This window comes from Eucyclogobius newberryi, unplaced genomic scaffold (genome assembly GCF_026437365.1).
Source record: "Eucyclogobius newberryi isolate DKJ021-1_F unplaced genomic scaffold, fEucNew1.0.hap1 SCAF_12, whole genome shotgun sequence".
In the NCBI taxonomy this organism is placed as follows: domain Eukaryota; kingdom Metazoa; phylum Chordata; class Actinopteri; order Gobiiformes; family Gobiidae; genus Eucyclogobius; species Eucyclogobius newberryi.
Genome location: NW_027315746.1, coordinates 675,001 through 701,012, shown reverse-complemented (window position 1 = coordinate 701,012; position 26,012 = coordinate 675,001). Strand labels below are relative to the sequence as shown.

The window sequence follows — 26,012 nt, the reverse complement described above, 5'->3', positions numbered from 1 at the left end:
GGCCACAGTGGGGGGGGAAGAGGAGGCCACAGTGGGGGGGAAGAGGAGGCCACAGTGTGGGGGGCAGAGGAGGCCACAAACAGAGTGGGGGGGCAGAGGAGGCCACAAACAGAGTGGGGGGGTAGAGGAGGAAACAGTGGGGAGGGGGCAGAGGAGGCAACAGTGGGGGGGGCAGAGGAGGCAACAGTGGGGGGGCAGAGGAGGCAACAGTGGGGAGGGGACAGAGGAGGCAACAGTGGGGGGGCAGAGGAGGCAACAGTGGGGGGGGCCGAGGAGGCCACAGTGGGGGGGCAGAGGAGGCCACAGTGCGGGGGGCAGAGGAGGCAACAGTGGGGGGGCAGAGGAGGCCACAGTGGGGGGGGCAGAGGAGGCCACAGTGGAGGGGGCAGAGGAGGCAACAGTGGGGGGGCAGAGGAGGCAACAAACAGAGTGGGGGGGCAGAGGAGGCAACAGTGGGGAGGGGGCAGAGGAGGCAACAGTGGGGCGGGCAGAGGAGGCAACAGTGGGGAGGGGGCAGAGGAGGCAACAGTGGGGGGGGCAGAGGAGGACACAGTGGGGGGGCAGAGGAGGCCACAGTGGGGGGGCAGAGGAGGCAACAGTGGGGGGGCAGAGGAGGCAACAAACAGAGTGGGGGGGGCAGAGGAGGCAACAGTGGGGCGGGGGCAGAGGAGGCAACAGTGGGGGGGCAGAGGAGGCCACAGTGGGGGGGGCAGAGGAGGCAACAGTGGGGGGGGCAGAGGAGGCCACAGTGGGGGGGGCAGAGGAGGCAACAGTGGGGGGGCAGAGGAGGCAACAGTGGGGGGCAGAGGAGGCCACAGTGGGGAGGGGGCAGAGGAGGCAACAGTGGGGGGGCAGAGGAGGACACAGTGGGGGGGGCAGAGGAGGCCACAGTGGAGGGGGCAGAGGAGGCAACAGTGGGGGGGCAGAGGAGGCCACAGTGGGGGTGGCAGAGGAGGCCACAGTGGGGGGGGCAGAGGAGGCAACAGTGGGGGGCAGAGGAGGCCACAGTGGGGGGGGCAGAGGAGGCAACAGTGGGGGGGCAGAGGAGGCCACAGTGGAGGGGGCAGAGGAGGCAACAGTGGGGGGGCAGAGGAGGCCACAGTGGGGGGGGCAGAGGAGGCAACAGTGGGGGGGCAGAGGAGGCAACAGTGGGGGGGCAGAGGAGGCAACAAACAGAGTGGGGGGGCAGAGGAGGCAACAGTGGGGAGGGGGCAGAGGAGGCAACAGTGGGGGGGCAGAGGAGGCCACAGTGGGGGGGGCAGAGGAGGCCACAGTGGGGGAGGGCAGAGGAGGCAACATGGGGGAGGGCAGAGGAGGCAACAGTGGGGGGGGCAGAGGAGGCCACAGTGCGGGGGGCAGAGGAGGCAACAGTGGGGGGGCAGAGGAGGCAACAAACAGAGTGGGGGGGGGCAGAGGAGGCAACAGTGGGGGAGGGCAGAGGAGGCCACAGTGCGGGGGGCAGAGGAGGCCACAGTGGGGGGGCAGAGGAGGCCACAGTGGGGGGGGCAGAGGAGGCCACAGTGGGGGGGCAGAGGAGGCAACAGTGGGGGAGGGCAGAGGAGGCCACAGTGCGGGGGGCAGAGGAGGCCACAGTGGGGGGGCAGAGGAAGCAACAGTGGGGGGGCAGAGGAGGCCACAGTGGGGGGGGAAGAGGAGGCAACAGTGGGGGGGCAGAGGAGGCAACAGTGGGGGGGCAGAGGAGGCAACAAACAGAGTGGGGGGGCAGAGGAGGCAACAGTGGGGAGGGGGCAGAGGAGGCAACAGTGGGGGGGCAGAGGAGGCCACAGTGGGGGGGGCAGAGGAGGCCACAGTGGGGGAGGGCAGAGGAGGCAACATGGGGGAGGGCAGAGGAGGCAACAGTGGGGGGGGCAGAGGAGGCCACAGTGCGGGGGGCAGAGGAGGCAACAGTGGGGGGGCAGAGGAGGCCACAGTGGGGGAGGGCAGAGGAGGCAACATGGGGGAGGGCAGAGGAGGCAACAGTGGGGGGGGCAGAGGAGGCCACAGTGCGGGGGGCAGAGGAGGCAACAAACAGAGTGGGGGGGGGCAGAGGAGGCAACAGTGGGGGAGGGCAGAGGAGGCCACAGTGCGGGGGGCAGAGGAGGCCACAGTGGGGGGGGCAGAGGAGGCCACAGTGGGGGGGCAGAGGAGGCAACAGTGGGGGAGGGCAGAGGAGGCCACAGTGCGGGGGGCAGAGGAGGCCACAGTGGGGGGGCAGAGGAAGCAACAGTGGGGGGGCAGAGGAGGCCACAGTGGGGGGGGCAGAGGAGGCAACAGTGGGGGGGCAGAGGAGGCAACAGTGGGGGGGCAGAGGAGGCAACAAACAGAGTGGGGGGGCAGAGGAGGCAACAGTGGGGAGGGGGCAGAGGAGGCAACAGTGGGGGGGCAGAGGAGGCCACAGTGGGGGGGGCAGAGGAGGCCACAGTGGGGGAGGGCAGAGGAGGCAACATGGGGGAGGGCAGAGGAGGCAACAGTGGGGGGGGCAGAGGAGGCCACAGTGCGGGGGGCAGAGGAGGCAACAGTGGGGGGGCAGAGGAGGCAACAAACAGAGTGGGGGGGGGCAGAGGAGGCAACAGTGGGGGAGGGCAGAGGAGGCCACAGTGCGGGGGGCAGAGGAGGCCACAGTGGGGGGGCAGAGGAGGCCACAGTGGGGGGGGCAGAGGAGGCCACAGTGGGGGGGCAGAGGAGGCAACAGTGGGGGAGGGCAGAGGAGGCCACAGTGCGGGGGGCAGAGGAGGCCACAGTGGGGGGGCAGAGGAAGCAACAGTGGGGGGGCAGAGGAGGCCACAGTGGGGGGGGCAGAGGAGGCAACAGTGGGGGGGGCAGAGGAGGCCACAGGAGGCCACAGTGGGGGGGGCAGAGGAGGCAACAGTGGGGGGGCAGAGGAGGCCACAGTGGGGGGGGCAGAGGAGGCAACAGTGGGGGGGGGGCAGAGGAGGCCACAGTGGGGGGAGCAGAGGAGGCAACAGTGGGGGGAGCAGAGGAGGCAACAGTGGGGGAGGGCAGAGGAGGCAACAGTGGGGGGGCAGAGGAGGCCACAGTGGGGGGGCAGAGGAGGCCACAGTGGGGGGGGGCAGAGGAGGCCACAGTGGGGGGGGGCAGTTATTGTTGGAGATTAAGTGTGAACCAGGGTTTGTTATTTGTCACATGAATATGTCAGTATTGCACATGAACATGACATTATTGCACATGAGTATGACAGTACTGCACATGAATATGACAGTATTGCATATGAATATGTCAGTATTGCACATGAATATGACATTATTGCAGATGAATGACATTATTGCACATGAATATGACATTATTGCTCATGAATATGACGGTATTACACATGAATATGACAGTATTGCACATGAATATGACATTATTGCACATGAATATGACGGTATTGCACATGAATATGACATTATTGCACATGAATATGACAGTATTGCACATGAATATGACATTATTGCACATGAATATGACAGTATTGCACATGAATATGACATTATTGCACATGAATCTCAATATTGCACATGAATGACATTATTGCACATGAATATGACATTATTGCACATGAATATGACATTATTGCTCATGAATATGACGGTATTACACATGAATATGACAGTATTGCACATGAATATGACATTATTGCACATGAGTATGACAGTACTGCACATGAATATGACAGTATTGCATATGACTATGTCAGTATTGCACATGAATATGACATTATTGCAGATGAATGACATTATTGCACATGAATATGACATTATTGCTCATGAATATGACGGTATTACACATGAATATGACAGTATTGCACATGAATATGACATTATTGCACATGAATATGACGGTATTGCACATGAATATGACATTATTGCACATGAATATGACAGTATTGCACATGAATATGACATTATTGCACATGAATATGACAGTATTGCACATGAATATGACATTATTGCACATGAATCTCAGTATTGCACATGAATGACATTATTGCACATGAATATGACATTATTGCACATGAATGTCAGTATTGCATATGAATATGACAATATTGCACATGAATATGTCAGTATTGCATATGAATATGACATTATTGCACATGAATATGACATTATTGCACATGAATATGACATTATTGCACATGGATGTCAGTATTGCACATGAATATGACATTATTGCACATGAATATGTCAGTATTGCACATGAATATGTCAGTATTGCACATGAATATGACATTATTGCATATGAATATGACATTATTGCACATGAATGACATTATTGCACATGGATGTCAGTATTGCACATGAATATGACAGTATTACACATGAATGACATTATTGCACATGAATATGACATTATTGCACATGAATATGTCAGTATTGCACATGAATATGTCAGTATTGCACATGAATATGACATTATTGCACATGGATGTCAGTATTGCACATGAATATGACATTATTGCACATGGATGTCAGTATTGCACATGAATATGACATTATTGCACATGTTCAGGACTAACAGTGTTTGTTGTAAAGCGTTCATGTGCCACGCCTCCTCAGCCCCGCCCCCCTTTCCTCTTCTGCGTCTCACACTTTTAGCCCAAAAAAAGTCACTTTTTTGCATCTTCATCAATGTGAGGCCAAGGCACATTTACAAGGAGTACTGGCCCCGCCCACTGTTCGCCGCCGAGCCCCGCCCACTGTTCGCCGCCGAGCCCCGCCCACTGTTCGCCGCCGGGCCCCGCCCACTGTTCGCCGCCGAGCCCCGCCCACTGTTCGCCGCCGAGCCCCGCCCACTGTTCGCCGCCGGGCCCCGCCCACTGTTCGCCGCCGGGCCCCGCCCACTGTAGACCTCCATAGAAAGATCATTTTGACTTTCTCCGACGCTCATGTTCTACCAAACAAACGTGAACGGATGTAATGGTTCTGGTGTCAGTGCAGTTCTACACATGAGGCAGGGGGCGCCGCAGAGCTCACACCTGTTGTCATATCGACACTGACCTGGGGTCGTCGGGGGGGAACCGCACCGGCACCGCGCTCCAGTTGTAGTGGACCAAGCGCTGGAGCAGGACCTGGACTATCTCGGGTCTCTGGTCCGACAGGTCGTGCCTCTCGAGCGGATCAGCGCTGATGTCGAAGAGCCAAACTCTGCCACGTTCTGCCGCTTGAGAGAACGAGACGGAACGCTCCAGGTTCCACCAGCGCCCGGGCAGAGACGGCAGGATCTGAGGAGACACGAGGGTCAGAACCGGGTCTGAGCCGGGTTTGAGCCGGGTCTGAGCCGGGTTCGTACCTGAGGAGGGACCCAGTCTCCGTGGCCTGGATCTCCAGTCAGGAGTTTCCAGTCTCCGACTCTAATGGCCGCCTGCACAGACGTATCCCACAATGCACCAGGGCTCGGGGGGTCAGGACCGGACCAGGACCCAGGCCCGGGTCTGGAGGTCGGGCTCGGGGGGTCAGGACCGGACCAGGTCCCAGGCCCGGGTCTGGAGGTCGGGCTCGGGGGGTCAGGACCGGACCAGGTCCCAGGCCCGGGTCTGCAGGTCGGGCTCGGGGGGTCAGGACCGGACCAGGACCCAGGCCCGGGTCTGGAGGTCGGGAGCGTCGTGTTCTGGTGCTTCCACTTAAACTGCAAAAAAACGTGTTCAAATGAAAACTTTTTTCCTTTTTCTAGTTTAAAGAATCAAACAATCAATAGTTTAGTTTGTTCACCACATAATTATTTAAAACGACTAAAAATACAAACTTTGGTTCAAAAAAGCAGAACTTAAAAAGCAGCAGATTTTGTGTATTTGTTTTAGTAGTGTGTTTTCACTGTAGTTCCACTGACTGGCCACTGGGATGACCCACTACAGCTTTAATGTGTCCAGATAATCCATAGGTGTCAAACTCTGGTCATACAGGGACCGGACAGCCCTGAGCAAAGGGCCCCGACCGCCACGCAATATTGCAGAGAAGTGTCAGCCAAGACAGTCCTACAACATCCAGAGACTTAAGGTCCTCAGGGGGGATCTCATCCACTCCCGGAGCCACTGAGGAGCCAACAACCTCAGTGACTTCAGCTTGGGTGATGGACGAGTCCCTCTGAGTCCCCGGTCTCTGCTTCCTCTTCAGAAGACATGACAGTGGGATTAAGGAGGTCCTCAAAGTATTCCTTCCACTGTCCGACGACATCCGCAGTCGAGGTCAAAAGGTCTCCACCCGCACCGTAAACGGTGTTGGTGAAGCACTGCTTCCCCCTCCTGAGGCCCCGGACAGTTTGCCAGAATTTATTTGGGGTCCTCCTCCAAGGCCTCCCTGAACTCCTCCCAGCCGCGGGTTTTTGCCTCTGCAACAGCACAAGCTTCGGCCGCTTGGCCTGCCGATACCTGTCGATGACCTAAGGAGACCTACAAGCTGCAAGCAAGTGGCCTGATAGGCCTCCTTCAGTCTGACGACATCCCTTACTTCCAGTGTCCACCACCAGGTTCAGGGGTTGCCGCCACGACAGGCACCGGAGACCTTGTGACCACAGCTCCGAGCAGCCGCATCAACAATGGAGGAGGAGAACATGGTCCACTCGGACTCAATGTCTCCAGCCTCCCCCGGGACATGGGAGAAGCTCTCCCGGAGGTGCGAGTTGAAGACCCTCCTGACAGAGGCTCTGCAAGACGTTCCCAACAGACCCTCACAATGCGCTTGGGTCTGCCAAGTCTGTCCGGCCTGTATCCTTGTGCCACGTGCACTGATGGACCTTGTGCTTGAACATGGTGTTCGTTATGGACAATCCGTGGCTAGCACAGAAGTCCAGTAACTGAACACCGCTCGTGTTCAGATCAGGGAAGCCGTTCTTCCCGATCACCCCTCTCCAGGTGTCACTGTCATTGTCCACGTGGGCGTTGAAGTCCCCCAGTAGAACAACAGAGTCGGTGCACTGTCCAGTTCCCCTCCCAAGGACTCCAAGAAGGCCGGGTCCTCTGCACTGCAGTTCGGCCCGTAGGCTGCCACAACAGGGAGAGACCTGTCCCCCATCCGAATGCGAAGGGACACGACCCTCTCGTCCACCGGGGTAAACTCCAACACGTGCTGAGGGCTTATAGCCCCTCAGCTCAGCCGCCGCTTGAGGCAAATAATGAATCTAATCTTTTTTGGAATAAGGCTATAACAGAACAAAATGTGGAATACATTCTGAACGCAGTTAGAACAAATGGTTTGTACAGACCTTCTGCTTGGACTCGGTCTTCCTCTGGACTCTGAACCTCTTGGACTCGGTCTTCCTCTGGACTCCTGACCTCTTGGACTCGGTCTTCCTCTGGACACTGAACCTCTTGGACTCGGTCTTCCTCTGGACTCTGAACCTCTTGGACTCGGTCTTCCTCTGGACTCCTGACCTCTTGGACTCGGTCTTCCTCTGGACACTGAACCTCTTGGACTCGGTCTTCCGCTGGACTCTGGACCTGGCTCTATTGGTTTCTCGTCTCTGGTTTTTAAGTGGTCGTTTTGGAAAATTCTTGTGCTTCTTTTTCACTTTGAAGGCTGATTTCTGTTGAGGTTTCTGCCTCAAGATCTTTTTCTTTTTCTGAGTTTTTTTAAATGCGGGACGTTTAAGTTTCACTGTAAAACAAAACAAGAAAACTGTTACAAGGGGTAAATAGAATATGTTTTAAAATGTCCTCGGTATTTCCCAGATATTCTCTACGTGGGGCAGACATATGAAGAGACTAAATTTACTGGGAACCAGTCTAAGTAAACTCAAAATAAAGCCAAGGACCATGCTAGCAATGCTATATCCAAACTAGCAAGCTCCCCACCGGCGCTAGCCCCGCCCTGCAGGCGCAGTCGCAGGCGAAGCAAGCCCCGCTGCTCTGTTCTGGCAATACCACAAGCTCGCTCCAGCTCTAGATAGACCCGGTGATTCTGGCGGCGTTACGGGACATTACTGACAAGATTACAAAGACAGTGGATGCAAAGATGGCCCTGGTGAAATGCGTGATTTGAATCCAAGAATGGCGAGCTGGACACCCGAGCCACAGCGGTCGAGGAGGAAGTCTCTGATCCGAGGTAAGGTGCGTGTTTTGACAGACAAATTGGACGACCCGGGGAACCGAGAACGCCGATACAATTTGTGGATTGTCGGAATTCCAGAAGACACTAAGGGTAAAGATGTGGTCAAGTATACGGCAACATAGATCCCCAAACATCTCAAACTTCCAACAAAATCTGGGAAAATAAAAGGTAGATCGTGCACTTCGCTCTCTGGCCCCCAAGCCGGCCCCAAACCAGCGCCCAAGACCAATTATACTGAAGTCCCACAACTTCAGTGATAAACAGCGTGTCATGGTGGCATCTCTCACCGCCGACCAACCCGGATCAACCAAGACCCAAGTCTCTTTCTTTAACGACTACTCAAAAAACACAAAGCTTTTGATCTGCTTTATCCTGCAACGCTGAGGATCAATGGAATGGAAAAATAAAAGATTCACTTTCACAGAAGAGGCGTTGTCATTTGCCAATTCAATGCAGGATCTGATCAGATGTTCTCCCTTTTATTCTGGTCCTGGACTGTACTGGGGACATGTGAGTATGTGCCCAATGTGAGCCAGTATGGTCCAATGTGAGCCAGTGTGGTCCAATGTGGGCCAGTGTGGTTTTCCCTCCACCCTCTGATCTCCTTTTAGATCAGTCTGTGGGCTCTTTGCACTTTTTTTGGCATGAGCTCATTTTTTTGGCATTTTGATTGTTCTGTTGTTGTGGTTCCTGTGTTTGTGGGTTGTGTTCGACCAGAAAGTGTAACTAAAGTAGAATTACAAGAATCATTTCAACATGTTTAATACAATGTCATCCGAAAGGTTTTGAATATCTTTTAATGTTAATGGAAAATTGGGCCCAATTAAGTGGTCAAAGATATTAAGATGAGAAAGGGGAAAATGGATATTATATTCCAACAAGAAACCAATTTAAATGACTTAGAACATCAAAACTAAATTTGGTTCCAACAGACTTGACTCTTCCTCACACAGGGGCAGACATAAGAGGGGCGTGGCCTATACTCTTCCTCACACAGGGGCAGACATAAGAGGGGCGTGGCCTATACTCTTCCTCACACAGGGGCAGACATAAGAGGGGCGTGGCCTATACTCTTCCTCACACAGGGGCAGACATAAGAGGGGCGTGGCCTATACTCTTCCTCACACAGGGGCAGACATAAGAGGGGCGTGGCCTATACTCTTCCTCACACAGGGGCAGACATAAGAGGGGCGTGGCCTATACTCTTCCTCACACAGGGGCCAACATAAGAGGGGCGTGGCCTATACTCTTCTTCACACAGGGGCAGACATAAGAGGGGCGTGGCCTATACTCTTCCTCACACAGGGGCAGACATAAGAGGGGCGTGGCCTATACTCTTCCTCACACAGGGGCAGACATAAGAGGGGCGTGGCCTTTACTCTTCCTCACACAGGGGCCAACATAAGAGGGGCGTGGCCTATACTCTTCCTCACACAGGGGCAGACATAAGAGGGGTGTGGCCTATACTCTTCCTCACACAGGGGCAGACATAAGAGGGGCGTGGCCTATACTCTTCCTCACACAGGGGCAGACATAAGAGGGGCGTGGCCTTTACTCTTCCTCACATAGGGGCAGACATAAGAGGGGCGTGGCCTATACTCTTCCTCACACAGGGGCAGACATAAGAGGGGCGTGGCCTCAACTCTTCCTCACACAGGGGCAGACATAAGAAGGGCGTGGCCTTGACTCTTCCTCACACAGGGGCAGACATAAGAGGGGCGTGGCCTTTGAACAGAGCTTTGAACACAAAGATAAAGATGGCAGATTTAGACTGATCAAAGGAAATATTAATGAAAGTGTTTTTACTTTGATGAATATGTATTCTCCACCAGGAGGCGCTCTCACCTTCTACACTGAAGTTATGGATCTGATGCAAACCACCCTGAGGGAACCCTTGTGGTGGAGACTGGAACTTCAAAAATCCAACAGGCAGAAAGACACACCTCAGAGTGTATAAAGCTCTAAAGACACACTTAATCCTTACAGTAGTACCTTTATCAACTTTTAACTGGCACTGGAATGTGCCTCATAGAGACTATTTCTCTTCTGAATGTGACGTTTATTCACCTCAATTATGTCCAAAAGAATGGAACAAATCCACAAAGACACAAGACGACATAAGACCATCTTATACTGAGAGTCATGTGGTGTCGGGGGTTCCTGTACAGGTCTTATACTGAGAGTCATGTGGTGCCGGGGGTTCCTGTACAGGTCTTATACTGAGAGTCATGTGGTGCCGGGGGTTCCTGTACAGGTCTTATACTGAGAGTCATGTGGTGTCGGGGGTTCCTGTACAGGTCTTATACTGAGAGTCATGTGGTGCCGGGGGTTCCTGTACAGGCCTTATACAGAGAGTCATGTTGTGCCTGAGGTTCCTGTACAGGTCTCATACTGAGAGTAATGTGGTGCCGGGGGTTCCTGTACAGTTCTTACTGCAGATGACAGACGCTTGAGTCTGACGGAGGAAGTGAAGGTCAAATCTGTTCTTACAACATGGATGGAGCTGATCAGAACAAACTAAACACACATGTTACAATCTTATTAAACTGGTAAAGTTTTATGACCAAAGGTTTTGTACCAAATAGAATTGACCTGAGACTCAAGGTCTGGAGGACAAAATATCTAAAGGTTTTTCACCAGATGTAAAAGAGAATCACATGAAAAGTTTTGAGATGTTGAAAGAGAAACAGGACTTTTATGTTTTTTACAAATAAAGAGTTATTATAACCAAGAATAAACAAGGTCATGACCTTTATGACCTTTGACTGAGACGTTTATCAAGGCCATGACCTTTATAACCTTTGACTGAGACGTTTATCAAGGCCATGACCTTTATAACCTTTGACTGAGACGTTTATCAAGGTCATGACCTTTATAACCTTTGACTGAGACGTTTATCAAGGCCATGACCTTTATAACCTTTGACTGAGACGTTTATCAAGGCCATGACCTTTATAACCTTTGACTGAGACGTTTATCAAAGCCATGACCTTTATAACCTTTGACTGAGACGTTTATCAAGGTCATGACCTTTATAATCTTTGACTGAGACGTTTATCAAAGCCATGACCTTTATAACCTTTGACTGAGACGTTTATCAAGGTCATGACCTTTATAACCTTTGACTGAGACGTTTATCAAAGTCATGACCTTTATAACCTTTGACTGAGACGTTTATCAAAGCCATGACCTTTATGACCTTTGACTGAGACGTTTATCAAGGTCATGACCTTTATAACCTTTGACTGAGACGTTTATCAAAGCCATGACCTTTATAACCTTTGACTGAGACGTTTATCAAGGTCATGACCTTTATGACCTTTGACTGAGACGTTTATCTAAGCCATGACCTTTATGACCTTTGACTGAGACGTTTATCAAAGCCATGACCTTTATAACCTTTGACTGAGACGTTTATCAAAGCCATGACCTTTATAACCTTTGACTGAGACGTTTATCAAGGTCATGACCTTTATGACCTTTGACTGAGACGTTTATCAAAGCCATGACCTTTATGACCTTTGACTGAGACGTTTATCAAAGCCATGACCTTTATAACCTTTGACTGAGACGTTTATCAAGCAGAACTATAGGATTAATATCTAAATGATATAAATACATTTCTAATCAGGACAAATACTAAATATACTAAAAACAATGATGAAACAGAAGCTCATGTTGATTTGACGGATGAAGAGTGGGAGGAGCCAGAGGAGGAGCCGGAGGAGGCCCCACATCCACAACCTCTTTTGGTGAAAAACGCGCCATTTTTTATATCTCCAGGTCAAAGGTCAAAGGTCTCATTCTTCACAGGGAAATGCAACTGTTGTAGAAACAGCGCCACCAGGAGGTGAACCACTGTCACATGACCTGGGACTGTCCTGTCAATCACAAATATGTGAGTGAAGTTCACCACGCTCTGGCCCTGATACAGCATTTACCCCTGAACTTTACTACTATGAACTCCTGCCATGGACACAATACATGGATACTTTAGAATGTACTTTAGAATGTACTTTAGAATGTACTTTTGGAATGTACTTTTGGAACGTACTTTTGAATGTACTTTTGGATGTACTTTTGGAATGTACTTTTGGAATGTACTTTTGGATGTACTTTTGGAATGTACTTTTGGAATGTACTTTTGGAATGTACTTTTGGAATGTACTTTTGGAATGTACTTTTGGAATGTACTTTTGGAATGTACTTTTGGAACGTACTTTTGAATGTACTTTTGGAATGTACTTTTGGAATGTACTTTTGGAATGTACTTTTGGAACGTACTTTTGAATGTACTTTTGGATGTACTTTTGGAATGTACTTTTGGAATGTACTTTTGGATGTACTTTTGGAATGTACTTTTGGAATGTACTTTTGGAATGTACTTTTGGAATGTACTTTTGGAATGTACTTTTGGAACGTACTTTTGAATGTACTTTTGGAATGTACTTTTGGAATGTACTTTTGGAATGTACTTTTGGAATGTACTTTTGGAACGTACTTTTGGATGTACTTTTGGAATGTACTTTTGGAACGTACTTTTGAATGTACTTTTGGAATGTACTTTAGGCAGGAGGAAAAAAGACCTTAACAAAGAAATGGACACAAACATCACAACGATCACGAACTGGACTGAGAGTGGGACAGACATCAGGCAAATGAAAAAAATAATAGACATTTGGATTTAATTCAGAAAGGGACAAATTGGGACTTTTATTTAAATTTAAATGTGCCTTGATTTTGGATGTATTTATGTTAAGTTCACATTCTCTGGTATGTTTGTGTTGTTCTGTGTTTATCTGTTTTTGAAAATTGTCTGTTTGAGTGTGTTTAGTCCAGATCGGGTTGAGTCTGACCTGGTTTGGAGCCGGAGCCGGGGCCGGAGCGGGGGACGTCCCGCGGCGCAGACGGTTTGTAGGATTTATGAAGTGGGTCGATGTTGTGGAGGATCTCAGTCCGAGGAGACGCTTTTCCCTCAGAGATCGTCTGCCACACGTCGAACCCGTCCAGCCCCGGGCTCTGAACCATGAACACAGTGGTAAGAAGGAGGACTTGAGCCGCTCCTGGTTTAGCCTCACCTGGTCCGGGTCTCACCTGGTCCGGGTCTCCTCCGGCCAGTCGGACCAGAGTGGGGAACCAATCTGTGATGTGGATCAGGTCTTTGGACACTCGTCTTCTGCGTTTGAGCAAAGGACTGTGAACAAAGCCCACGCCGCGGATTCCTCCCTCCCAGTACGTGCCCTGAACACAAACACAACCAATCAAACTGTGTCTCAGACCACACCCCCCGGACCTGTGGGGTGCCCCAAGGGTCAGTCCTAGGACCCCTTCTGTTCAACCTCTACATGCTGCCGTTAGGTCATGGGCCAGCCTCCTGCTGGTGCCAGAGTCAGGACTAAACATGGACCGGCCTCCTGCTGGTGCCAGAGTCAGGACTAAACATGGACCGGCCTCCTGCTGGTGCCAGAGTCAGGACTAAACATGGACCGGCCTCCTGCTGGTGCCAGAGTCAGGACTAAACATGGACCGGCCTCCTGCTGGTGCCAGAGTCAGGACTAAACATGGACCGGCCTCCTGCTGGTGCCAGAGTCAGGACTAAACATGGACCAGCCTCCTGCTGGTGCCAGAGTCAGGACTAAACATGGACCAGCCTCCTGCTGGTGCCAGAGTCAGGACTAAACATGGAGCGGCCTCCTGCTGGTGCCAGAGTCAGGACTTAAACCCCTAACCCTAAGTAGCTGAGGAGAGTTTTCTGCTAGCATCGATTAGCTTCCACTGGCTCCAGACAAACAGAGTGTGACCCGTTCAGACCCGACAGGAGCAGATCTGACCTTGCGTCCTCTCAGGGGCCAGTTGCTTCCTCCGGTGAAGGGCTGAGCACCGTTGTCGGTGGAGTAGATGATGACAGAGTTCTTGTAGAGTCCGTGTTTCCTCAGAGCGTAGGTCACGTTCCTCACGGCCTCGTCCACCGTGGACACCATGGCCGCCAGCCTCCTGCGACTCAGGTTTGTCATGGAGCGATACGGGTAAATGTAGGACTTTGGAGAGACCAGCGGTGTGTGCACGGCCTGTGGACGAGACATGAGACACGTGAGGACACGAGACACTAGAGGACACGACACACATGACACGGGAGGACACGAGACAGGTGAAACCCTAAATGACATGGTCAGGTCTAGAGCAGACACAAACTCGCAGAAGTCAGAATTCCAACATGGCGGCGCCCGGGACGTCCCGCTGATGCAGCTCAGCATCATTTTCTCTCTGGTCCAAATCCGCTCTCTTGTCCCTGACCCAGTGTGTGAAGCGCATCGAGGGCCGCCACGAGCGCCGCCACGAGGGCCGCCACGAGGGCCGCCACGAGGGCCGCCACGAGGGCCGCCACGAGGGCCGCCACGAGGGCCGCCATATAATTATTGTCTTTTAAGATAGTGATTTGGGCCCCCATTTTGGATTCTGTAACTTCTGTCCCTGATGGAATTCTGACTTCTGTGAGTTAGCTGGGGTCTGATCTAATGCCAACCAAATGACATGGCCCCATCCTACCCAAGAGTCTCTAAAAGCACAGTAGGAGGTAGAGCTCCTGTCCATGTTAAAGAGGCGACACAGTCTCTTCATTTAAGTCCAGGCTTAAAACGTTCCTCTTTGAAATGGTTTATGTTCAGGCCAGTTATGAACAGAAACATAAAGCTACAGAATCCTCTGCTTCTCACTTTTCCTCCACCTGTGTCTGTTCATTGCTGGTCACATGAAGCTCAGAAGCTGCTGCTCCAGAGACGACTGAACCTGCAGAGACAGCATGAGGAACAGGGGCCTCCCTCTCGTCTCATGGTTCTGGTTCTGGTTCTGGTTCTGGTCCTAGTCTAAAGTCTCACCTGCAGAGAAAGCATGAGGAACAGGGGCCTCCCTCTGGTCTCGTGGTTCTGCAGGATCTTTCGGGCCCTTTGGGTGAACATGGCGGTGGAGTATCTGCCCTCGTGGTTCCAGGCCACGCCCTCATTCTCGTGGAGGTCGTAGCCGCAGACGCCGGGACCGTCGCACGAGCCGTAACTGGAAACACCAGCGTAAGTGAATGTGTTTTATTGTGAAAGGCGGAGCGTCTGTCACCTGTAGTAGTCCACACTTCCTGTGAGGGAACCGAAGAACGTGTCAAAGCCTTTCCTCGTCGGGAGACACGACTTTCTGAAAGAAGAAGAATGTTGCTATCGTCATGACAACAGCGATTCACCTTCCAACGCTGATTTATAACTGTAAATGAAATAAATAAATTGAGGTTGAGCACGTCATTGAGTCGTCATTTTACCGACAGGAGCTCAACATTATTGTACTTAACTGGCCCCTGAACCCCCCATACCGGCCCCTGAACCCCCCATACCGGCCCCTGAACCCCCCATACCGGCCCCTGAACCCCCCGCACCGGCCCCTGAACCCCCAACACCGGCCCCTGAACCCCCCACACCGGCCCCTGAACCCCCCACACCGGCCCCTGAACCCCCTGCGGCGGCTCTGACCTGCAGAAGCCCAGGTGCCACTTGCCCACCAGGTGAGTGTCGTATCCCAGAGTCTGAAGACGCTGAGGCAGAGTGTCCATCTGAGGAGGCAGACAGTTCGGCTGCTGCGGACGAATGATCGAGTGCTGCAGACCAGTGTGGATCTGGTACCTGTCAGAGAGACACCTGTCAGTCACCTCTCAGAGAGACACCTGTCAGTCACCTTTATTAAACCAGGTAAAACCCAGGTGAAGACCTGACTCTCCAAATCTCAAGTCTGTTTGAAGAGCGTTCCAAGCTGCGGGAGCAGCTTAAGAGTAAGCGCAGCAAAATTACCCAATGGCTCAATGGCCTGAGGCCGAGCAACTGTAAAGAACCGTATCATCTGCATTAAAATGATAATTGACATTTGACAGATCAATACAAAGATTGTTATTATAAATAGAGAATAACATTGGGCCTAAGATGGAGCCCTGGGGTACTCCTTTGGAAGAAGAAGCCTCTGCACCTTTGACACTTCGAGTGGGGAAAGTGTTGTCCCGTTTGTGAGAGCTCAGTTACCTCCCGGTCAGCAGCTGGCTCCGTGACGGCGTGCAGATGGGCTGGACGTAGTAACTCTCTAGCCGCACCCCCTCAGACGCCAGGCGGTCCAGGGTCGGTGTCTGGATCCTCGGGTTGTGGTACCCGATGTCATTGTAGCCCTGCATTGACCGCATTTCAATCATGACGCTTGCTTTTTCTACGTCACAAACCAAAATATTTGACCAAATCGCACTTTCATAATGTGTCTAACATTAGCATTAGCATTAGCAGCATGACATAAAGAGAGGTTCAAACGCAGCGTAGAGGCTTTAGCGACGCCCCTCACATGCAGAGAAGTCAAAGAAATGAGGCAAAACTGTTCCTGTGCACGCTAGCTTTAGCCACGCCCCTAACACACCAGGGTTCAGATGAAGGATTTTCACTTGTGCAGCAGCAGCTGCTAAAGCTTAAATAAAACTTGCAATCTATTTGCATTCTACTTGATGACGGTCCCTAAGTACTCTCGTCACGGCTCCGGCTGCACATTTGATGACGGTCCCTAAGCACTCGTCTCGGCTCTGCACATTCGGAGCGTGTGATTCGCTGAGCCCAAAATACACATCTGATTGTTAAAAACAGGTTGTGTCACTGCAGTGTAAATATGAGTGTTTATGTGAATGATCTGCAAAGACTTTAGTGTTTAGGAGCTATTGACCTCTGACCTGAGAGTCTGAATCTGTGACGCTAACTTTACCTGTGGCTCCTGCCACTTTCAGACTCGCTGAGACAGCAGCGGGAGTCGTCATGTCCACACAGTGTCCTACATGTGTCATGTCCACACAGTGTCCTACATGTGTCATGTCCACACAGCGTCCTACATGTGTCATGTCCACACAGCGTCCTACATGTGTCATGTCCACACAGCGTCCTACATGTGTCATGTCCACACAGCGTCCTACATGTGTCATGTCCACACAGTGTCCTACATGTGTCATGTCCACACAGCGTCCTACATGTGTCATGTCCACACAGCGTCCTACATGTGTCATGTCCACACAGCGTCCTACATGTGTCATGTCCACACAGCGTCCAACGTGTGTCATGTCCACACAGCGTCCTACATGTGTCATGTCCACACAGTGTCCTACATGTGTCATGTCCACACAGCGTCCTACATGTGTCATGTCCACACAGTGTCCTACATGTGTCATGTCCACACAGCGTCCTACATGTGTCATGTCCACACAGCGTCCTACATGTGTCATGTCCACACAGCGTCCTACATGTGTCATGTCCACACAGTGTCCTACATGTGTCATGTCCACACAGTGTCCTACATGTGTCATGTCCACACAGCGTCCTACATGTGTCATGTCCACACAGCGTCCTACATGTGTCATGTCCACACAGCGTCCTACATGTGTCATGTCCACACAGCGTCCTACATGTGTCATGTCCACACAGTGTCCTACATGTGTCATGTCCACACAGCGTCCTACATGTGTCATGTCCACACAGCGTCCTACATGTGTCATGTCCACACAGCGTCCTACATGTGTCATGTCCACACAGTGTCCTACATGTGTCATGTCCACACAGCGTCCTACATGTGTCATGTCCACACAGCGTCCTACATGTGTCATGTCCACACAGCGTCCTACATGTGTCATGTCCACACAGCGTCCTACATGTGTCATGTCCACACAGTGTCCTACATGTGTCATGTCCTCACAGTGTCCTACATGTGTCATGTCCACACAGTGTCCTACATGTGTCATGTCCACACAGTGTCCTACATGTGTCATGTCCTCACAGTGTCCTACATGTGTCATGTCCTCACAGTGTCCTACATGTGTCATGTCCACACAGTGTCCTACATGTGTCATGCCGTTATTGACGATCGATTGACGAGTGATCAGTACTTTTAGGCGCTTTGGTGATACAACTGAACACACATTTTTGTATCGCAAAAGCTGAGATAAAAAAACTTTTTTTCTGACGAACGCATCGCATTTGAGAGAAATTGCGTCACATTTTGCGATACCGCTTATTCTGAACCCTGCACACTCTAGCTTTAGCCACGCCCCTCACACTCACCAGCTTTAGCCACACACCTCACGCACACTAGCTTTAGCCACACCCCTCACATACACTAGCTTTAGCCACACCCCTCACACACACTAGCTTTAGCCACGCCCCTCACACACACCAGCTTTAGCCACGCCCCTCACACACACCAGCTTTAGCCACGCCCCTCACACACACTAGCTTTAGCCACACCCCTCACACACACCAGCTTTAGCCACGCCCCTCACACACACCAGCTTTAGCCACGCCCCTCACACACACCAGCTTTAGCCACGCCCCTCACACACACTAGCTTTAGCCACACCCCTCACACACACCAGCTTTAGCCACGCCCCTCACACACACCAGCTTTAGCCACACCCCTCACACACACTAGCTTTAGCCATGCCCCTCACACACACCAGCTTTAGCCACGCCCCTCACACACACCAGCTTTAGCCACGCCCTTCACACACACGCCTTTTGTGAAACAGATGTAGCTCGGGAGTAAAAAGTCAGATTTCTGAAGGAAACGTGAGTTCCGTTCGTGACGTTGTCGACATTGGTCACGTTCCTCTGGTGTTGTGGTGGTGTTGTGGTGTTGTGGTGTTGTGGTGGTGTTGTGGTGGTGTTGTGGTGTTGTGTTGTGGTGTTGTGGTGTTGTGGTGGTGTTGTGGTGGTGTTGTTGTGGTGTTGTGGTGTTGTGGTGGTGTTGTGGTGGTGTTGTGGTGTTGTGTTGTGGTGTTGTGGTGTTGTGGTGGTGTTGTGGTGTGGTGTGGTGTTGTGGTGGTGTTGTGGTGGTGTTGTGGTGTTGTGTTGTGGTGTTGTGGTGGTGTTGTGGTGTTGTGGTGGTGTTGTGGTGGTGTTGTTGTGGTGTGGTGTGGTGTTGTGGTGTGGTGTTGTGGTGTGGTGTTGTGGTGTTGTGGTGTGGTGGTGTTGTGGTGTTGTGGTGTTGTGGTGTTGTGGTGGTGTTGTGGTGTTGTGGTGGTGTTGTGGTGTTGTGGTGGTGTTGTGGTGGTGTTGTGGTGTTGTGTTGTGGTGTTGTGGTGGTGTTGTGGTGTTGTGGTGGTGTTGTGGTGGTGTTGTGGTGTTGTGGTGTGGTGGTGTTGTGGTGTTGTGGTGTTGTGGTGGTGTTGTGGTGTTGTGGTGTTGTGGTGTTGTGGTGGTGTTGTGGTGGTGTTGTGGTGGTGTTGTGGTGGTGGTGTTGTGGTGTTGTGTTGTGGTGTTGTGTTGTGGTGTTGTGGTGTGGTGTTGTGGTGTTGTGGTGTTGTGATGTTGTGGTGTTGTGGTGTTGTGGTGTGGTGATGTTGTGGTGTGGTGGTGTGGTGGTGTTGTGGTGTTGTGGTGTTGTGGTGTTGTGGTGTTGTGGTGTTGTGGTGTTGTGGTGTTGTGGTGTTGTGGTGTTGCGGTGTGGTGGTGTTGTGGTGTTGTGGTGTTGTGGTGTTGTGGTGTTGTGGTGTTGTGGTGTTGTGGTGTTGTGGTGTTGTGGTGTTGTGGTGTTGTGGTGTTGCGGTGTGGTGGTGTTGTGGTGTTGTGGTGTTGTGGTGTTGTGGTGTTGTGGTGTTGTGGTGTTGCGGTGTTGCGGTGTTGCGGTGTTGCGGTGTTGCGGTGTTGCGTTGTGGCGTTGTGGCGTTGTGGCGTTGTGGTGTTGTGGTGTTGTGGTGTTGTGGTGTTGTGGTGTTGCGATGTTGCGATGTTGCGGTGTTGCGGTGTTGCGGTGTTGCGGTGTTGTGGTGTTGTGATGTTGTGGTGTTGTTGTGTTGTGGTGTTGTGGTGTGGTGTTGTGGTGTTGTGGTGTGGTGTTGTGGTGTGGTGGTGTTGTGGTGTTGTGGTGTGATGTTGTGGTGTTGTGGTGTTGTGATGTTGTGGTGTTGTGGTGTTGTGGTGTTGTGGTGTGGTGTTGTGGTGTGGTGGTGTTGTGGTGTGGTGTTGTGGTGTGGTGATGTTGTGGTGTTGTGGTGTGATGTTGTGGTGTTGTGGTGTTGTGTTGTGGTGTTGTGGTGTTGTGGTGTTGTGGTGTGGTGTTGTGGTGTTGTGGTGTTGTGGTGTTGTGTTGTGGTGTTGTGTTGTGGTGTTGTGGTGTTGTGGTGTGGTGTTGTGGTGTTGTGGTGTTGTGGTGTTGTGATGTTGTGGTGTTGTGGTGTTGTGTTGTGGTGTTGTGGTGTTGTGGTGTGGTGTTGTGGTGTTGTGGTGTTGTGGTGTTGTGGTGTTGTGTTGTGGTGTTGTGGTGTTGTGGTGTTGTGGTGTTGTGGTGTGGTGTTGTGGTGTTGTGGTGTTGTGGTGTGGTGTTGTGGTGTTGTGGTGTTGTGGTGTTGTGGTGTTGTGGTGTGGTGTTGTGGTGTTGTGGTGTTGTGGTGTGGTGGTGTGGTGGTGTGGTGGTGTGGTGTTGCGGTGTTGCGGTGTTGCGGTGTTGTGGTGTTGTGGTGTTGTGTTGTGGTGTTGTGGTGTTGTGGTGTTGTGTTGTGGTGTTGTGGTGTTGTGGTGTTGTGATGGTTGAATCACAGTTGAAATACCAATGGTTGAAACAAGGTTGTTAATTTAACGTTGTTTTAACCTTGTATTTTAGGGTTAAAATGCCAACATTGAGTCAACGTTGTTTCATGTACATAAACCTGATCATTCTGCAGGTGCAAAAAGAGCGGGAAATCTTAGTCTCACGAGCCTCTTGGCAGAGTCACGCTGCCTGTGCCTCAGTCTAACTCGGACACACAAGAGCCACATCTACAGCACTTGTCTCCAGGACAACAGCAGTGACACAACTTATGGTGAGTCATCATGATATTTGTATTATTGAAGTGAATAGAAATCCCACACAATCATTCGGCTAAAATATTTTGTAAACGCAAGTTTTTATTTTTAACCTTGATTGTCTTGTTAGCTAGCGTCTGTTAGCTGCAGCAGCTAACATGTGCAAGCATTTAGCTTCACTGTTCTGTACATCAGATCATCATCATCTGTACTTGGGATAAAATATGGGTTGAATAGGCACAGAGTGGACCAATGTGTGTTATGTGGCCCTCAGGGGCCGACCATGAGGCCGACCTGCCTCTCGGGGAGCGATGTGGTGGCCCTCAGGGGCCGACCCGCCTCACGGTGAGCGATGTGGGGACAGGAGCCCTGAGATACGGCAGAGCTTGTGTCTGTGTCTATGCGTCTGGAGGAGAGAATAGCTCATAGAGCAGGTTACCATGACTGTATTGTTTCTGAAAGTACAAGTACACGATGCTGGTAGTAATGACAGGGATAGAACAGTCCTGTGATGTAGTTTACCATTTATATTTTATTGCATTATGTTCTCTAGTTGATTTGGCATAATGTTTACTTTTAAAAATGTATGAATTGCCTAAAGTGAAGACCAAATATTGGAAATGTAATGATTAATTTGGCTTTAAAACAAACATTTTATTTTTCTCATCAATATGATTTACTTCTATGCTTTTCTAACTTAAATCCATTCATACAACAGCAAACAAACGACATGCAAGTTTCTAGGTGAAACTTTTGTGTGGCTTGTTTCTTGAGCTCTGCAGCTGTAAAACCACTTGTGCTTTGTATTTTTTATTTCCTCATTACTCTGCCATACTTATGACGGTTCTGTTTATTTAGTGGTTAATTATGTTTTATTGTTTATAGATGTACATCAATTAAATACATTTGGTTACACCTGAAAATGTTTCAGAATAATTATTGCATGTACATTACTAATTTAACTTTCTTCCACTTTCAGGCCGTGCTGCATCTGATATGGACAAAGACCATTCACCAAACTAAAGACAATCAAAGAATTACAGTACAGTTACCATGACCACCTCAGCTTCCACTTTATCATGTGCTATTGGAGTATGTGATGTGGCCACCCAAAAGTATACACTATTCAAAAGCCCTCAAAGACAACATGCAGCCTAACAAAGGTCTGCTTTAGTCCTGGTTTAGGTCTGCTTTAGACCTGGTTTAGGTCTGCTTTAGTCCTGGTTTAGGTCTGCTTTAGTCCTGGTTTAGGTCTGCTTTAGACCTGGTTTAGGTCTGCTTTAGTCCTGGTTTAGGTCTGCTTTAGACCTGGTTTAGGTCTGCTTTAGTCCTGGTTTAGGTCTGCTTTAGACCTGGTTTAGGTCTGCTTTAGACCTGGTTTAGGTCTGCTTTAGACCTGGTTTAGGTCTGCTTTAGTCCTGGTTTAGGTCTGCTTTAGTCCTGGTTTAGGTCTGCTTTAGTCCTGGTTTAGGTCTGCTTTAGTCCTGGTTTAGGTCTGCTTTAGACCTGGTTTAGGTCTGCTTTAGTCCTGGTTTAGGTCTGCTTTAGTCCTGGTTTAGGTCTGCTTTAGTCCTGGTTTAGGTCTGCTTTAGTCCTGGTTTAGGTCTGCTTTAGACCTGGTTTAGGTCTGCTTTAGTCCTGGTTTAGGTCTGCTTTAGTCCTGGTTTAGGTCTGCTTTAGACCTGGTTTAGGTCTGCTTTAGTCCTGGTTTAGGTCTGCTTTAGACCTGGTTTAGGTCTGCTTTAGACCTGGTTTAGGTGTCCTTTAGTCCTGGTTTAGGTCTGCTTTAGTCCTGGTTTAGGTCTGCTTTAGTCCTGGTTTAGGTCTGCTTTAGTCCTGGTTTAGGTCTGCTTTAGTCCTGGTTTAGGTCTGCTTTAGTCCTGGTTTAGGTCTGCTTTAGTCCTGGTTTAGGTCTGCTTTAGTCCTAGTTTAGGTCTGCTTTAGTCCTGGTTTAGGTCTGTTTTAGACCTGGTTTAGGTGTCCTTTAGTCCTGGTTTAGGTCTGCTTTAGTCCTGGTTTAGGTCTGTTTTAGTCCTGGTTTAGGTCTGCTTTAGTCCTGGTTTAGGTCTGCTTTAGTCCTGGTTTAGGTCTGTTTTAGTCCTGGTTTAGGTCTGTTTTAGTCCTGGTTTAGGTCTGTTTTAGTCCTGGTTTAGGTCTGCTTTAGTCCTGGTTTAGGTCTGCTTTAGTCCTGGTTTAGGTCTGCTTTAGTCCTGGTTTAGGTCTGCTTTAGACCTGGTTTAGGTCTGCTTTAGTCCTGGTTTAGGTCTGCTTTAGTCCTGGTTTAGGTCTAATCTAATGCAGGAGGAGAGGGCTGGACAGGCAGATTCACAGAGGTGCAGATCTGATCAGTTTTTTTGATTGTAGTTTTATTTGCATTTAGCAGAACAAATAATGTTTTTAGGTCACTTAAAATGCCTTTGATATCCGCAATATATTTTCAAATCATTGTCAAGTGAAATAACTAAGTTCTAAAGGTTAAATGTGATTTACAACTTACACACGATCTAAGTAAATGAAACATGAACTCAGATAATGAAATCCTCATGCAACAGGCCAAAACTCACTGCTTTAAGCTTCATCATATGTATTTTGTCCTGGTTTAGCTCCAAAGAGAGCGAAAACCACCAGAACCACTATTTTCATTTGTTCTGTTTTTCCCTCCTCAGCGGCTGCACGTCAGTCTGAACACGTCAGTCTGAACACGTCAGTCCGAACACGTCAGTCTGAACACGTTAGCCTGAACACGTCAGTCCGAACACGTCAGTCCGAACACGTCAGTCTGAACACGTCAGTCCGAACACGTCAGTCCGAACACGTCAGTCTGAACACGTCAGCCTGAACACGTCAGCCTGAACACGTCAGCCTGAACACGTCAGTCTGAACACGTCAGTCTGAACACGTCAGTCTGAACGCACGTCAGTCTGAACACGTCAGTCTGAACACGTCAGTCTGAACACGTCAGTCTGAACACGTCAGTCCGAACACGTCAGTCTGAACACGTCAGTCTGAACACATGTCACTGGATCTTGTGTTCAGTAAAGTAGTGATGAAGTGACTGCGCTATGACCACAAGGATGGTTTAAAAAGAAAAAACTTTAAAAAGGACTAGAGCTGGAAAACAGGTATTTAACCAAAAAAACAATTGTGAGTTTATTAAGGAATAGGTTTATGTTTCAATGCTAACATATGTGTATTTTTTTCTTTTACAGTTTTGTATTATTGTTGCATTGATATTGTACCTTGCCTAAAAATTGATAAATGCAATAAAATTCCTCAAAAAGGTAAAATAATTGTCATTAATTTGTTTTAATGGACTACTAACAATAATGTAAGATGTTTATTTTTTGTTCAAGTTTTTTTATAGGCATTTTAAATTTAAACGACTTTTTGAAAGAACTTTTAATTGAAATTTCAAATCTGTATCAACATTGATTCAACGTTGAATCAATGTTGAATCAATGTTGAATCAATGTTGATACAGATTTGAAATTTCAACGTTGAAACAATGTTGAAAATGATTGTTGATCTGATGTTGTTTCAATGTACACATAGGCGTTAATATCAACCCTATTTCAATGCTGATCAACGGGAGCAACATGTTGTTGATTCAATGTCAGATATCAACGTTGATTCAACGAAAAGCCTGATGGAACATATAACGTTGATTCAACGTAATTTTGCTATCTGGGGATGTTGTGGTGTTGTGTTGTTGTGGTGTTGTGGTGTGGTGGTGTTGTTGTGTGGTGGTGTTGTTGTGTGGTGTTGTGGTGTTGTTGTGTGGTGGTGGTGGTGTTGTGGTGTTGTGGTGTAGTGGTGTTGTTGTGTTGTGGTGTGGTGGTGTTGTTGTGTGGTTGTGATGTTGTGTGGTGTTGTGGTGTTGTTGTGTGGTGGTGGTGGTGTTGTGGTGTTGTGGTGTAGTGGTGTTGTTGTGTTGTGGTGTGGTGGTGTGGTGGTGTGGTGTTGTGGTGGTGTGGTGGTGTGGTGGTGTTGTGGTGTTGTGGTGTGGTGGTGTGGTGGTGTTGTTGTATGGTGGTGTTGTTGTGTGGTGTTGTGGTGTTGTGGTGTTGTGGTGTTGTGTTGTTGTGGTGTTGTGGTGTGGTGGTGTGGTGGTGTTGTGGTGTTGTGGTGGTGTTGTGTTGTTGTGGTGTTGTGGTGTTGTGGTGTGGTGGTGTGGTGGTGTGGTGGTGTTGTGGTGTTGTGGTGTTGTTGTTGTGTTGTGGTGTTGTGTTGTTGTGGTGTTGTGTTGTGGTGTTGTGTTGTGGTGTTGTTGTTGTGGTGTTGTTGTTGTGTTGTTGTTGTGTTGTTGTGGTGTTGTGTTGTGGTGTTGTGTTGTGGTGTTGTTGTTGTGGTGTTGTTGTTGTGTTGTTGTTGTGTTGTTGTGTTGTGGTGTTGTTGTGTTGTTGTGTTGTTGTGGTGTTGTTGTGTTGTGGTGTGGTGTTGTTGTGTTGTGGTGTTGTGGTGTTGTGGTGTTGTTGTGTTGTGGTGTTGTTGTGTTGTTGTGTTGTTGTGGTGTTGTGGTGTTGTGGTGTTGTGTTGTTGTGGTGTTGTGTTGTTGTGGTGTTGTGGTGTTGTGGTGTTGTGTTGTTGTGGTGTTGTGGTGTTGTGGTGTTGTGGTGTTGTGGTGTGGTGGTGTGGTGGTGTGGTGGTGTTGTGGTGTTGTGGTGTTGTGGTGTTGTGGTGTGGTGGTGTGGTGGTGTTGTGGTGTGGTGGTGTGGTGGTGTTGTTGTATGGTGGTGTTGTTGTGTGGTGTTGTGGTGTTGTGGTGTTGTGGTGTTGTGGTGTTGTGGTGTTGTGGTGTTGTGGTGTTGTGGTGTTGTGGTGTGGTGGTGTGGTGGTGTGGTGGTGTGGTGGTGTTGTGGTGTGGTGGTGTGGTGGTGTGGTGTTGTTGTGGTGTTGTGGTGTTGTGGTGTGGTGGTGTGGTGGTGTTGTGTTGTTGTTGTGTTGTTGTTGTTGTTGTTGTGTTGTTGTGTTGTTGTGTTGTTGTTGTGTTGTTGTGTTGTTGTGTTGTTGTGTTGTTGTGGTGTTGTGGTGTTGTGGTGTTGTGGTGTTGTGTTGTTGTGGTGTTGTTGTGTTGTTGTGGTGTTGTGTTGTTGTGGTGTTGTGTTGTTGTGTTGTTGTGTTGTTGTTGTGTTGTTGTGTT

The 26,012-nt window shown here is 49.9% G+C and overlaps 1 protein-coding gene across 2 annotated transcripts in view; it reads right to left on the bottom strand.

Annotated features, from left to right (window-relative positions):
• Window positions 1–26,012, bottom strand: part of LOC140355892 (arylsulfatase I-like) — a 35,101-nt gene that overhangs the window by 5,294 nt on the left and 3,795 nt on the right. For both annotated transcript variants that reach the window (XM_072440535.1, XM_072440534.1), the window contains exons 3-12: window positions 16,097–16,236; window positions 15,557–15,706; window positions 15,153–15,227; window positions 14,921–15,095; window positions 13,877–14,113; window positions 13,140–13,286; window positions 12,902–13,064; window positions 7,201–7,592; window positions 5,293–5,628; window positions 5,001–5,224 (exon numbers count right to left, since the gene is read on the bottom strand). In XM_072440535.1, coding sequence (XP_072296636.1) covers window positions 5,001–5,224; window positions 5,293–5,628; window positions 7,201–7,592; window positions 12,902–13,064; window positions 13,140–13,286; window positions 13,877–14,113; window positions 14,921–15,095; window positions 15,153–15,227; window positions 15,557–15,706; window positions 16,097–16,236 — 2,039 coding nt within the window. The remainder of the gene's footprint in view (window positions 1–5,000; window positions 5,225–5,292; window positions 5,629–7,200; window positions 7,593–12,901; window positions 13,065–13,139; window positions 13,287–13,876; window positions 14,114–14,920; window positions 15,096–15,152; window positions 15,228–15,556; window positions 15,707–16,096; window positions 16,237–26,012) is intronic.